This window comes from Dermacentor variabilis, chromosome 6 (assembly GCF_050947875.1).
Source record: "Dermacentor variabilis isolate Ectoservices chromosome 6, ASM5094787v1, whole genome shotgun sequence".
NCBI classification, from domain to species: domain Eukaryota; kingdom Metazoa; phylum Arthropoda; class Arachnida; order Ixodida; family Ixodidae; genus Dermacentor; species Dermacentor variabilis.
The window spans coordinates 78,043,904-78,056,309 of record NC_134573.1 but is presented as its reverse complement, the minus strand read 5'-3'; the positions used below and the strand labels follow the sequence as shown (position 1 = coordinate 78,056,309).

The following is a 12,406-nucleotide window of genomic DNA, read 5'->3' as shown; positions in this document are numbered from 1 at the left end:
AGCTACGTCGAGAGAAAGCAGCGGACGCTTGTATGCAGTGTCTCCTGGCAAACGGTATATTCACTGCTTCAGTGTCTCACGTGTTTCGGCGATGGATGAGCGAAACTAACAGTATTGGTGGATGGTACACAAAAGGAAAAGAGCAGGTGACGGCCAAGACTGATAACGGTGGCGCACGTCGGAAATTACGTGATAACTAGAAGTAACGATACCCAGTCACCTAAGCTTCTCTCATTATAAACTCTGAGGTAATGTATTTAGCGCATATGTAGTCATTGCAGATCTTTGTAATGGTCAGTGTGAACCATCAGCTTCAAGGTTCTTTATAAATGCCAATGCCGCAATGAATTGCCTTTCAAGGCTGCGTTTTCTGTGGAGAGCTTTAGTCAAGCGTTGCGCATGGAAAGTACGTCAAATGTCCATGTATCGCGCTGCCGATTTCGGGCATCGATATTTCAAATCTGCTGGTATACCCTCAAGATGTTATGTCCTAATTACTGACAGCGGCTTTGATAACGGTATTGTCAGACGCATTTTGCTATTGCGCGATATCTAGCTAATGTAACAGCTTATTTACAATTGTCGTACAATTTTTCACGCCCGCCATTGATATAAATCTTGGCCAGTAAAAAACTGACAGTTCGTCTCTAATAGTATACATCAATTTCGGAGACCATCTTTGTCGAAATATCCCGTAGATCAAGATGTGCTTGAACGTGAAGAGATGGTCTGCCTGAGTCAAAATCGCGCCTACATACAAAGATCCCTGCAAAGGAAATGATGGCATCCACTGACATTACATCGCGCGAAGCCACAAAGGAAACCGTTAGTGTTTCCTGCGTGACTTCTTGCATACTCCCGAGTGGGCGGCAATTTTTTCCCCTAGTCGTAACACTTAATTCCTCCGCCTTTCGGGAGTCAGCGGAACCGATTTGCTATACAAACATGGCCTCCGAGATTAAAGGCACAAGCAGCGTGCACGTTGCAAAGGTCTCTGATCCACTGACCTTCCCTGTTCATGCCGGCCTCGATGCACTTGCGCAGGCGACAGGCGCGGCACTGGTTACGGTGCGTCTTGTCCACGGGACATCCGTTGGCCGCCGCTCCCCGGGCTTTGCACACGTACTGCCGGTTGCGGCGGATGGAGCGCTGCACGCAGGACGAGATTAGGGATTCGTGCAAATCCTTGGCGACTCCGACGCATTTCGCATGTTGTTCGCGGCACGCGCAAGAGTGGGGTAATGCAATGTGTCTCACCTTGAAGAAGCCTGCACACCTGCAAGAAGGGGGAAAGAAAAGCACGAATAAGAAAAAAGTTCGATAGACAGAGACGGTATCTACAAGCAAGAACGGTTCCTACAAGGACTTAACACAATATCGGGCTTCAAGAGACGTCATACTTTCCTCGTAATGCTTCCGTCTCGTTCGAAACGTCAGGCCCATATCTATGCATTAGGAAACACGACCCGAACGTGCGCACACAGGCTATAAAAGAAGAGTATTGCCAGTCACTGTTTCGTTCGCGCGTCTTCTCGATAGAGAGCAAAATATTAATGAGGGAAATTCTCAAGAGTCCCCGGGCGGATGATCTTTGTCCTTTCGCTATAAAAAAAAAGAAATTTTTGCATGCACAGTGACATATAGCCGCTAAGTATTTTGTTGTTCCTTGTAGTCAAGCAGAAGGCGGCTGCCGTGCGCGACTACATCAGGATAAGCTTGACATGCAATGTTCAGGCATATTTTTTCCTACGAGAGAATGCGTACTTAGCGCGGCCGCCAGTGGGTCACGCACACCAAGCCTGCCGCCATCCTCCACCTCTCATCCGCTTTCTGGTTCAAAAAAATAAAAATAAAAGAAGAATGAAGCCCCCACTCGTGTCAGGCGACCTATCCGCCACTACTGAGACGCAGACAATGGCACCGCGCCATATGTCACTCGCAGTCGCCGTCACCGAGCTCCCCAAATCATTCCCCGCTTCCCGCGACTCCCCATCCACAACGCCCGATTCGCTTTGCCCTGCTTTCCCGTTCGTTCCCCATTCATGCTCCCCCTTAAGCGACCGGCCCGGCCTGGCAATGCGACCGGGCGTTATTATGTCAAGCTACGCAATTATGCCAATTGCATGCACGCGTCCTCGCAGCGGCGTTTCCGCAACCGCTCACCAGGGGGCTACAGCCACTGACTGTATGATCATCGGTGCAGTGCCGCGTGGATGGGACGCAACCCGCAAGACAAGCGAAAAATGCTCGTAGAAGCGTGGCACAGCATACTGTAGAGTTGCACATGTATGTGGCGATAATGTCGCCCCATCAATCCGGAGAGTATATAGATGCTACTGTGAGCCAAATAGGGCCCCGTTCGCCAGTAGTCGTTTGAAAGGAAGACTGGACTTTGATATTGCTGCCATAGCCAAGGAAATACGGTGGCTGTAGCTTCGACGTACAGGAGCCTACAGAGAAGGCACGCTCAACACGCGATAGCTGTGACAATAAGCACTTTAGTTACGGATTAGTACCCCAGACTGGGCACCAACGTAGGCATCGCCGGAATCCAGCCTTTGCCAAGTCTTCCTGGCCAGTCCTGCGTAGTTCTTCTGCCTCTTTCCCGCTTGCGAGGTCGCAGTGACTGCTTGTGCGCTCAGTGGTCAAGAGGTCCCGCAAGGCGTTTCGCGCTGTATGGCATCCACACATTCAAGAAGACAATTTTGTCGCTATCGCTTGACCTGCTGAATCAGTCCGCGACACAGGCAAGTGAGATTACGCCACTCCCTGCGCACCATTCAGGAAGGACGCAAGACCTTTCTGTGGCATAGGGAATCCACAGCCGATCTCACGGTGGTGCTTGGCTATATCCCTCAATGCTTTTTCCTTTTCCTCCTTTTTCTCTCGTGTGCGGGCCACCAATCGGCAGCCTCCACCGCACTGCATACAACTCTCTTGCATGCAAGTGTCTGAACGCGCGCGTTCAGCCGCCGATCCTGACGTGAAATGGCGGCACAAAACGCGCCCGCCGGCTTAGCGCCCACTCAAACGCGTTTCGTTCGTGCGAAACCGGCCTCGCAGACACGACACAAACATACAAAAAAGATAGAAAATTATAAAGCTCCAATGTGGAGACAGAAAGCACTAGGGTGGCGTGTCCTATAATCCGCCGCTGTTTGATCCTGCAGGGAGAGCATTCGACCGGATGGCTTATATGCGCGTGCCCTGCTGGTTTTGAGCCGCCGTATGTGTGTTGTATAGTGTCGATCCAGCTCCGCTCTTCGCCTCCTGTGGCGATGTTATGCTACTCTTTGCGTCATTTTGTTCGCTCGCTCCCTCGCCCATTCAGATTTCAGCGCGCTCGCGTGCGCTGAGTTAGAAAGACAGCTTTTGAGACCGCGCACAGCTCTTTTCACCAGCGTCACATATGGAAGAGCTACGCCGCGCGAGGGGGGGAATGGAAGGCTGGATACCCCGCCGTCACGCAACACAGTGCTTCGTGCTCAATGCGTTCATCCCTTTCCCTTGCTGCCTTCGATATTAAGAGCTAGAAATTCGATGGCCGGGAATAAATCGGTTGGTATAAAGTTAGCAATGTACGCAGTAAATACGGACATGCGTCATTGTCGCCACTATTTGAGATGCCCCCCTCTCCCAAAAAAATATAGAAGAAAAAGACAAGTTGAAGGGCTCGCGTTTTGTTCTCATGCATTCGCCGCCTCTTACCAAACAACATGCGAAGATGGCTCAAAACTGCCGCACGCTTGCAGCCATTTCAAGTTATTCCCCGCGCGCTTGTACTAGAGGGACATGTATACAGCTTACCGCGCGATCTTGAAATCGTTTTCTTTTTTCAGAAGTCACGGCAATTATGGACTTAGCGGTAACCTGGTAATAACCACACTGTTCATTGACTGGGCTACGTAACGCTCACTCTCTTCATGGCTTCGTTTCTTCTGACAAATTCGCTTGAGAGCCAAACCATCCTACACGTCAGAACACATGCTCCGCATATAATAAGTTATTCGAGCACACTTATGTAAGGCTTACGCGTAAATGTACGGCCACCTGAGTCCCATGCCCACTTTTCACGCGCTCCGTTCAAGCTCGCGCAGAAACAGTGGGATTTGAAGCAGGCTCGCCCTGCGGGAGGTCACATGATTCCCTTTCTTATATCTTCTATTTTTTTTCCGCCTGCACTTCGCAGACACCGGCATTAGCCAAACGTTAGACAGAGAGGAAACGGCCCGAGCCCTGAATTCGCAGCAGGCGACGACAAAGCGGAGCAGCAGATATTCACGGTCGCATTTAGGGAATAAGTAGCGGAGGGGGAAAGAAGCGAGGAGGGTCCTCGTAGTCATTATGCCAGGATGCGGCGTTGACGCCGGCCACAGGCAGCAACGCCCGAGTCCGTGAAAGCTTTACGGTTTCGCGCCATCCCCGCAGCAGTCCTCACTGCTTCTTTCGCCGTCGAGCCCCCTCACTCGACACCCCGCAGTCCTCCCCTACCCCCCTGCCTTTCTGCTCCTTGTGAATTTAAAGCGTGGGGTGGGACCATTATCCCAGCTGCAAGGGGGGTTGGGGGAACCCGCTCCTTCTACTTTTCTGGAAGGGACATACGCCGTTCGGGGCTTCGAGCTTCGTTTCGGGCTCAGTAAAAGTTGCGCTTGGTGCACAAAATTTCCAGAGCAGCTTTTTTAGTTTCTCTTTTTACTTTGTTACACTTTCGTTATCATTATGATTATCATCGTCGGGATGTGGTGGTGGTGGTTGTGGTGGTGAAATGTAGCAACAGGCGGGTTTAGCCTGGCGATCAAGGCCGCCAATTGCTCCGCCCGAGCGTCTCGCACAATAACGCTGAAGGGTTTCACCATACGTCCAGCAAACCAGTCTCAAGAATTCGATAAGGAGACGTGAAGTTTCTTTGCGGGCTATAACTGACCCCTCGGGGAATATAAGGTGTTGCAGGTGCGCATGCGGAAGGTCCTTCTTTTGCAGATTCTTCAGGAGAGCGTCCCTTTCATCTTGGTATTGCTGGAAGGACCACAAAAAGTGCTCAATGTCTCCTGTCTCGTTGCATGCCGTACAGTTCGGAGAATTGATTCGCCCCGTCTTAATTAACCAGGCCGGTGTATTAGCAGATCCTATCCTTATTCGATATAGAAGTGAGGCTTCCTCTCGGTGCAATCTCTTGGTTACGCAGGGCATATGCGGTGTAACCCAAGGCGATGCAAAGTGATTTCGAATGTCAGATTTTTGCACTTGATTACTCTTTGGAGCCTTGATTTTGGGAGGATGATAGAGCGCTGCGTATGCAAGCGCATCAGCTTTTTCCTTTCCTGAGATACTAATGTGGGAGGGAATCCACTGGCACTTTACTGTGAAGCCTTTGTTCTTGAGTTCTTTCACGATGGCTAGTGATTTGAGTGGGAACTTGAGGGGATGGCAGACCACGGTATACTTGTTGTAATGCGACCTTTGAGTCCGTAAGGACAACCACATTCTGCGGAGGCAAAGTCTTTAGTTTGCGCAGAGTAGAAGCTATTGCTACGCCTTCCACAACTGTCGACGAGGCTATACAGTCCAGACGGCCAGACCACGTATATCGTAGAGAGGGAATAATGAATGCAGCTGTGCAGCGGTCTTCGTCTGCCTTGACAGAGCCATCCGTGTATACTTGTAGGTGATTTGGGTAAGTCGTGTTCAGGTGTTCCAGGACTAATGACTTGGCCTCTGCAGATGGAATGCAGCTCTTTGACTGCAATTGTGGTACACTTAAGTTGCATGTGATGTCCTCGAATGTCCAAGGTGGTTCTATTCTTTCCCTGCAGCCGACCGACTTTTGTAGAATGAAACGCGAGCTTCGTGAAACTTGACAAGGTGCCACGTTTTCCTTTTCATTGCTCCTTTTTTTTTCTTCTATGTTCTGCGGTAACACAACTTGCCTAACGTTCTTTCACGATAACGCAGCTGATCGCGTTCTCCTCCTTTCAATCTTCTTCTTTTTTTGTGCTTCAGGGGCACGTTTTCAGTAGGGTACACGCAGTTACTTCAGTAAGGACAAAGGGTACTATACTTGTGAACCTTCCTTAAGGGGAATTCGGCTATCTATACGTTCAGGGCCCTTGTTAGCGAAGACAAGGAATAATTTCGTATAGCCGGCTCCATATTGCAGGAGCTGTGTATGCAACGGGCCAGCGCGAGCCACGTATATCCCCGGTTCAATGACGTCATGCAATTCGCCGAAAGCTTTGCACTGCCAAGAGGAGTACAAAAAAAGCAACAAAGCGATAATGTTCGCTAGTCGCTTGCTGTTGGTACACACATTTAAGCCTGACGACAATGGGCCCTCGAGGTCGGGGCATTCACAAGGCGCTGATTGCACTCGACTCAAATGGCTGAAGCAGTTAAGACATTACATAGAGAAACAAATAATCTGCGTCTTTAATAGGCGTTGTATGGCTTCTGCTTCTATTCTATTAATTGGACTCTCTGTCCATTCTCTAACGCATAGCTTTGCAGTTTCGGTAAGCAGGAGCGCACTGTTCTGATGTCTGCGGAACACAACGAAGTGCGTTTTTATAACTATGCTAGGTTGCCCGCGACGACACTTGAATCAAGGAACCGTGTTCAACTTATTCAGACAATCGCAATAAGTCCGCCGTACACGATATATAGACCACACACTCACCCGTCACAGGCGAAGATGCCGTAGTGCTTTCCAGAAGAATGATCCAGGCACACCTTGCATGGAATATCCAGTAGGATGCGACCTGCGCACGGAGAGCAAGAGGGAGAGAGAATGAGAAAACACACATTTGTTGCAATGCTTTGTAAGCAGCAGCGTTTTGTGTGCAACCGGTGATCACTAAGACCGCAAGGCGAGGCTCGTGGCCTCGACTGGTTTGCGACATCATCTATACAGTCTACACAAGCACGGACCACGTTTCCTTGACTTGAAATGATTACAAGGAGAGAGGAGACAAAGGAGAGGAAAGACAGGGAGGTTAGCCAGTGTAAGTACCGGCTGGCTACCCTGTGCTGGGGAAAGGGGTAAAGGGAATAAAAGGAGAAAGAAGAAGAGGGGAAAAAAATGGAAAAAAAAGAGAAAATTCACACAGTAACGCGAAACCACGCGCTACAACGTTCAAAGGCGGTCGCACAATTCGCAGTTCCTTAAAAACTTCAACAAAGCCCTTAAGGCCTTGAGTGCCAAAGCCCGTCTGGACCAATGTCCTAGAGCTTTTCCCTCTGTAAAGGGGCGATTGTCCAGTTTTGCGAGAGCGGTCACGAGCACTTTTCTTCGCACTGCGTAACGGGGACAGTCACGTAGGAGGTGTTGAATCGTCTCCTCGCAGCCGCAGGTGTCACAAGTAGGGCTGTCGGCCATGCCAATGCGGAATGAATATGAGTTCGTGAATGCCACGCCGAGCCACAGGCGGCACAGAAGTGTTGCTTCCGCTCGTGGCAACCCTGGTGGTAGGCGGAGTTGCAGACGTGGATCCAATTTGTGGAGACGTGCGTTCGTGAAATCACTGGTGTTCCACAGATTCTGCGTAAGCTCGCGGGCGAGGGAGCGAAGACTTGTGGCTGCATCTGTTCTTGACAGCGGTATGGGTATAATCTGGGCACCATCATGAGCCGACCGGGCAGCGTCATCCGCACTGTCATTTCCTGAAATTCCACAGTGTCATAGCGATATCGACAAGAATGCGAAAGCGCAATTTGCATTCATTAGACGATAATTGCGGAATACATGAAGTAAGGAATAATTTAGAAGAAGAACAAAACAAAACACGGAGTTTAAATGCAGATCCCAACACGTGAAGGTGTTGCTCCTAATTGAGGCAGTCGTGCCGACAATGTGGCGAGCTGCAGTTATAGCTTAACTGCCATACGAGATTCACGTATTGTTCTCAATCGTCACCGTCAAGGCTGATAGTGTATTACAAACCGGCGCAATGATTCACCCATATTCGCCATTCAGCGAGCGTCTTTATTGGCCAGGGCTGCCTTCAGTTTTTTTCGTCCCCTAATATTACATCGGGGATTGCATGCCTGCCAAGAGAACCTGACACCAGAATGTTGTATTCATCTCACCGCAGAATCGTAACGAAAGAGTGTAGTCTACCTTTAACTCAAGAAACTATAGCACCGTTCTTGACAGATACTGGCGTTACACACAGACGTTCACGTGAGCTGCTTGGCGTTTAGTCGTTTTGCCTAGTTTATAGAGCATACTCGCCAATTCGTAAACAGGTCTGCGTGGTTGTAAACGAAAGAATAAACGAAATAATATTGCTTTTTTTTTTCAGATGATAGGAGAATGCTTCCTCCGTGCAGGAGCTATCACACTAAAAAGACCGATAATTTCCTTCCTTTTATTTTTTTATTTTATTATTATTATTTTTTTTTGACGAGGTGGGCTCCTACACAGAAAACATAGAGCCACGAAGTCAGGTGTTCTTTCTTTCCTTCCGGGCTTTTCAGAGCCCCAACTCCATAGCGTAATCGTTCATGCCAAAACGCCGCTTTCTCGCTTTTTACAAACCGCGCGACTCCTTTGAATATATATATATATATATATATATATATATATATATATATATATATATATATATATATATATATATATATATATATATATATATATATAGAGAGAGAGAGAGAGAGAGAGAGAGAGAGAGAGAGCTCGTGGAAGCTCTGCGGCCAACACTTCAGATATTGCGAGCTGTTTCCAATTTTATGATATCGAGCCTTTATTGCGTGACGCACCCTTATTGCACGTTTACCCCGTGAATGTGGAGGTGGGAGGTTTGGTTTGAATGCTATACCAGTAAATTTCCTCTAGAGCAACGTGCCTATAGAAAAAGCACACGTTTAGCGGCTACGTCATGTCAGTTCTCTGCCCCCGCGATCTTTCTTTCATTTTCATTTTTTATTCCAGTTTCTCCTCCTTTTGATCGTCGACATGTCGCTACCATAACGCCAAGCGATCGCGCAGGAAGATTCAAAACGTCCTGAAGAGCTCGGTCTGAGTGAATGTTGGCAGGAAGAAACTGTCGTGCAAACAATTAGGTTTTTTTTTTTTCTGTGGCCACACGAATTCAACCCACAGTTGTGATTTATCCTCCGTACTCGACAGTAAGCTTTTCTTTCTTTCTTTTTTTCTTTTACTGTCGTGGCTGGCGCGTTATTTTCTACATCGTGAGTTTCTATTTCAAGACGCTTCTCCATTGAAAAAAAAAACTACGTTTTTTATCTCGACATGTTGTTCGGTGCCAGCGTAGCGCCGCATCTTGACAGCCGCCTTCCGTATATAGATAAATTCAACACAGTTTTTGAATCTTGAGACGCCACGAGGTGCCAGAAGAAGAGAGAATTACGTATAGTCGACCAGAAGGCATTCCGTTCCGTGGTATATAGAAAACCTACAGGTATACAGAAAACTGCCAGGAGCCATATTTGACTCCGCAACGCGCTGGGACCGCGTCGTGGCGAATTACTTTCCCCATGCAAATACGAACTGCATATACACATACAGAATACATTGAAGACCAGTTGCGCCATCTGCCGAGCATTTGTGTGGCACTCTATACACATATGCCTCCCTCGACCGAGCACCGGCCGGCTTCAAAAGGTGAGCGACGAAGCGACTTTGTCAACTTCCAGACGAGCATGCAGTGGCTCGAAGAACGTGTCCGCGCACGTCGAGATGCACGCGTGAAACTTTTTCAGCCATAGCGCGCGCTGGTTTGAAGTGTTTGAAGGAGAAAAGGCTCGAAGTTCGCTTCGTCGCCCGTTTCTATACAGAAGCGCTTGCCTTTTTGAATGAAAAAACGCCTTTGCGCGGTCGCCTATAGGGGGCGCTGTAAATCAAGAGTCGTTGCTGGGATGACGACGACCATCACGTGCTCCTTTGACGCTGCAAGACTGGCGAGGCTTTCTCGTTCGGCGACTGCGCAAAGCCGCATCTGTCTCTTCCCTCGCGCTCTCGGCTAATTGACCAAGCTCTGCGTATATGCGCGTACGCGCTTCCTTTTTGGAGGCGCCCACCCGGCAGCTGCGAGATGAACCCCGAGAAGTTCCGTTCCTTTTCATGGGACTTGTGGTGGCAAACGTGTATGGCTTCCATTCGTTTTACTTCGTGAGTTAAGAACGACGAAGAACACGAACCAGCGACATCGGCGTATAGTAGCATTTGCCGGAGGCTGTCTGCAGTTGCTGCTTTCATTTTTGTTTGTTCGTTTTTTTTTTGCCCGTATAATATTCGAGAGTGAAAAGCTCGACGAATCTTCACATGCGAGCGTTTTTCTCTGTTCGTTAAATGTGTGTAAGGGGGTGGGGGTGGGGGGCGTGAGTCGACGACACTGTGAATGAGCGAATGACTTTTAACATCAATTCGCGAGTGTAGCTGGTTGGGTTGATGAACAGTTTTGAAAAGAGAAATGTCTGCAGGCTGCGAACAAGACAATAATACCGAAAGTATTACAAAAATAAGGTTAACCTGGGAATTTAGTGCTTTACGTTCACATATTCTTGCGTCTTCCTCTTGGTTTTCATGCCTCCATTTCTGCTTGATGTGGCATTCCTCTGCTCAAAGCTTAACTTTGCCTCGATTGCAGTCTTGGCCCGTTCTGTGACGTAATGCCCGGGTTGTTGTAGTTCCCTCGAAAACCAGAGCAGAAGTCCAATGTCTGAAACGATCGCCATTATTTGCGCTGTCCTTATGCTGCCCATTTTAAACGAGACAATAGCATGAAAAAAAAGAAAGAAAAACAAAGGCGCGATCCCGGTCACTTGTTCATTCATTTCTAAATCTATACTTTTGAGGGGAAAGGGACGCTCACGAAAACATTAGGCTATGCCTTATTGCTTCTCAGGATGCACTTCGTCGTGAACTGAATCGGTGACGGAGAGCGATGCTAGTGCAGACGTTTGCTCTGGCGGTATGTCGTATTTGCGGTACACTAAATTGATGTCGAGGAGAGTGTGTAGTTGGTATGGGCATTTTATTGTGAACTTAAACTGCGCTAGGGATGAGACACCGAGGCAGATGAATCTACCTCGGTGTCTCGTCTCTAGCGCAGTTTAAGTCCTCTAAATTGATTGTGTCGGTGCCATACCCCGAAATTCATCCGCCCATAAGTGTAGAGATGGCTCGCCGAGGGAAATATTCCATCGTATATTTTAAAGAATAAACAAACCAACATGTTTCAATAGAAAATTGGCGATAATTCTGCTCGGCAATTCATGCGGTCGTTGTTGCACGAAGCGTTTTAAAGTTATCCCAATTAACATAATTAGCAAACAGGTTGTTGGGCCACAATGACGTAGTACGCTGCAATAATGGAAAGAACGGAAGTTAACGATATTCATGTGATGGCCAGGTCACGTGCGGAATGGATTCGGGGCAGTTGAAGCACATGCATCGTATATAAATTTCTTGTACATACTTCGATAGCGAAAGCACGGTTTGTTTAAGGCGAAAGTTGATCTCTCAGTTTTCTTTTTGATGCCAGGAATGTCAAGAAGGGCTTGGAGTGGATGCAGGCACCATAGCGGTAGAGATGGTCGTGCTGCAGGCATGAAGTTCGACGATAAGGTTCCACGGTTGGCGGCGATAATCCTGCTAAACGCTGAACGAGGTCGAGCAGTAGGGAGGGAGGAGAGATGATGTAATGGAAGTCGGGCGAAGTGCCTTAATGAGAAGCATAGAGAAGGCATCCATGTTTAAACGGACGGTTCTGTCTCCTCCAAAAGTTTAGCTGGAGCAGTGGGGATTCCCGCGAAATCTATCACCATCCAGTTCAAGAAGCTTCACATTACATCATCGATGGCTACTGAACTCTCAGCAATCCGTGTTTGCCTGGAGTTTATTAGTCTCAAATCATCAGTCACGTTATATCTTTTGTGAATCGAAGGCAGCTTTCCAGTGTCGGCTGTTCCTTTTCGGCCACAGTTCTAACGTGCAATTATAGTTGCAGACATCCTACTGCTACACCATCACGCAATCGACAAGGTTCACAACATCATATATACCGATGGATACTGAGTCACTGAGGAATATTGGGAAATCACAGTACGGATGACGCTGCTCGGTCGGCCCACGATGATGCCCAAATTATACCAACGCCACTATCGAGAACAGATGCAGGCACAAGGCTTCGCTCCGTCGCACGCGAGCTTACGCAGACTCTGTGGAACATCAATGAATTCACCAACGCACGTCTCCACAGATTGGACCAACGTCTGCAACTCCGTCTTCCGCCAGGGTTACCAAGAGCGAAAGCAACGCTTCTGCGCCGCCTGTGACTCAGCGTGGCATTCACGAACGCCTATATGCCTTCCGCATTGGAAAGGCCGAAAGCCCAGCTTCCGACAACAGCGGCTGCGAGAAGACGATCAAGCACCTACCTCCTCT

At 48.5% G+C, this 12,406-nt stretch overlaps 1 protein-coding gene across 2 annotated transcripts in view; it reads right to left on the bottom strand.

Annotated features, from left to right (window-relative positions):
• The window catches only part of tll (nuclear receptor subfamily 2 group E member tailless), a 54,924-nt gene that overhangs the window by 13,175 nt on the left and 29,343 nt on the right, over nt 1–12,406 (bottom strand). For both annotated transcript variants that reach the window (XM_075694388.1, XM_075694389.1), the window contains exons 2-5: nt 6,674–6,755; nt 1,258–1,276; nt 1,008–1,149; nt 1–2 (exon numbers count right to left, since the gene is read on the bottom strand). The exon at nt 1–2 is cut by the window's left edge and continues 333 nt beyond it. In XM_075694388.1, coding sequence (XP_075550503.1) covers nt 1–2; nt 1,008–1,149; nt 1,258–1,276; nt 6,674–6,755 — 245 coding nt within the window. The remainder of the gene's footprint in view (nt 3–1,007; nt 1,150–1,257; nt 1,277–6,673; nt 6,756–12,406) is intronic.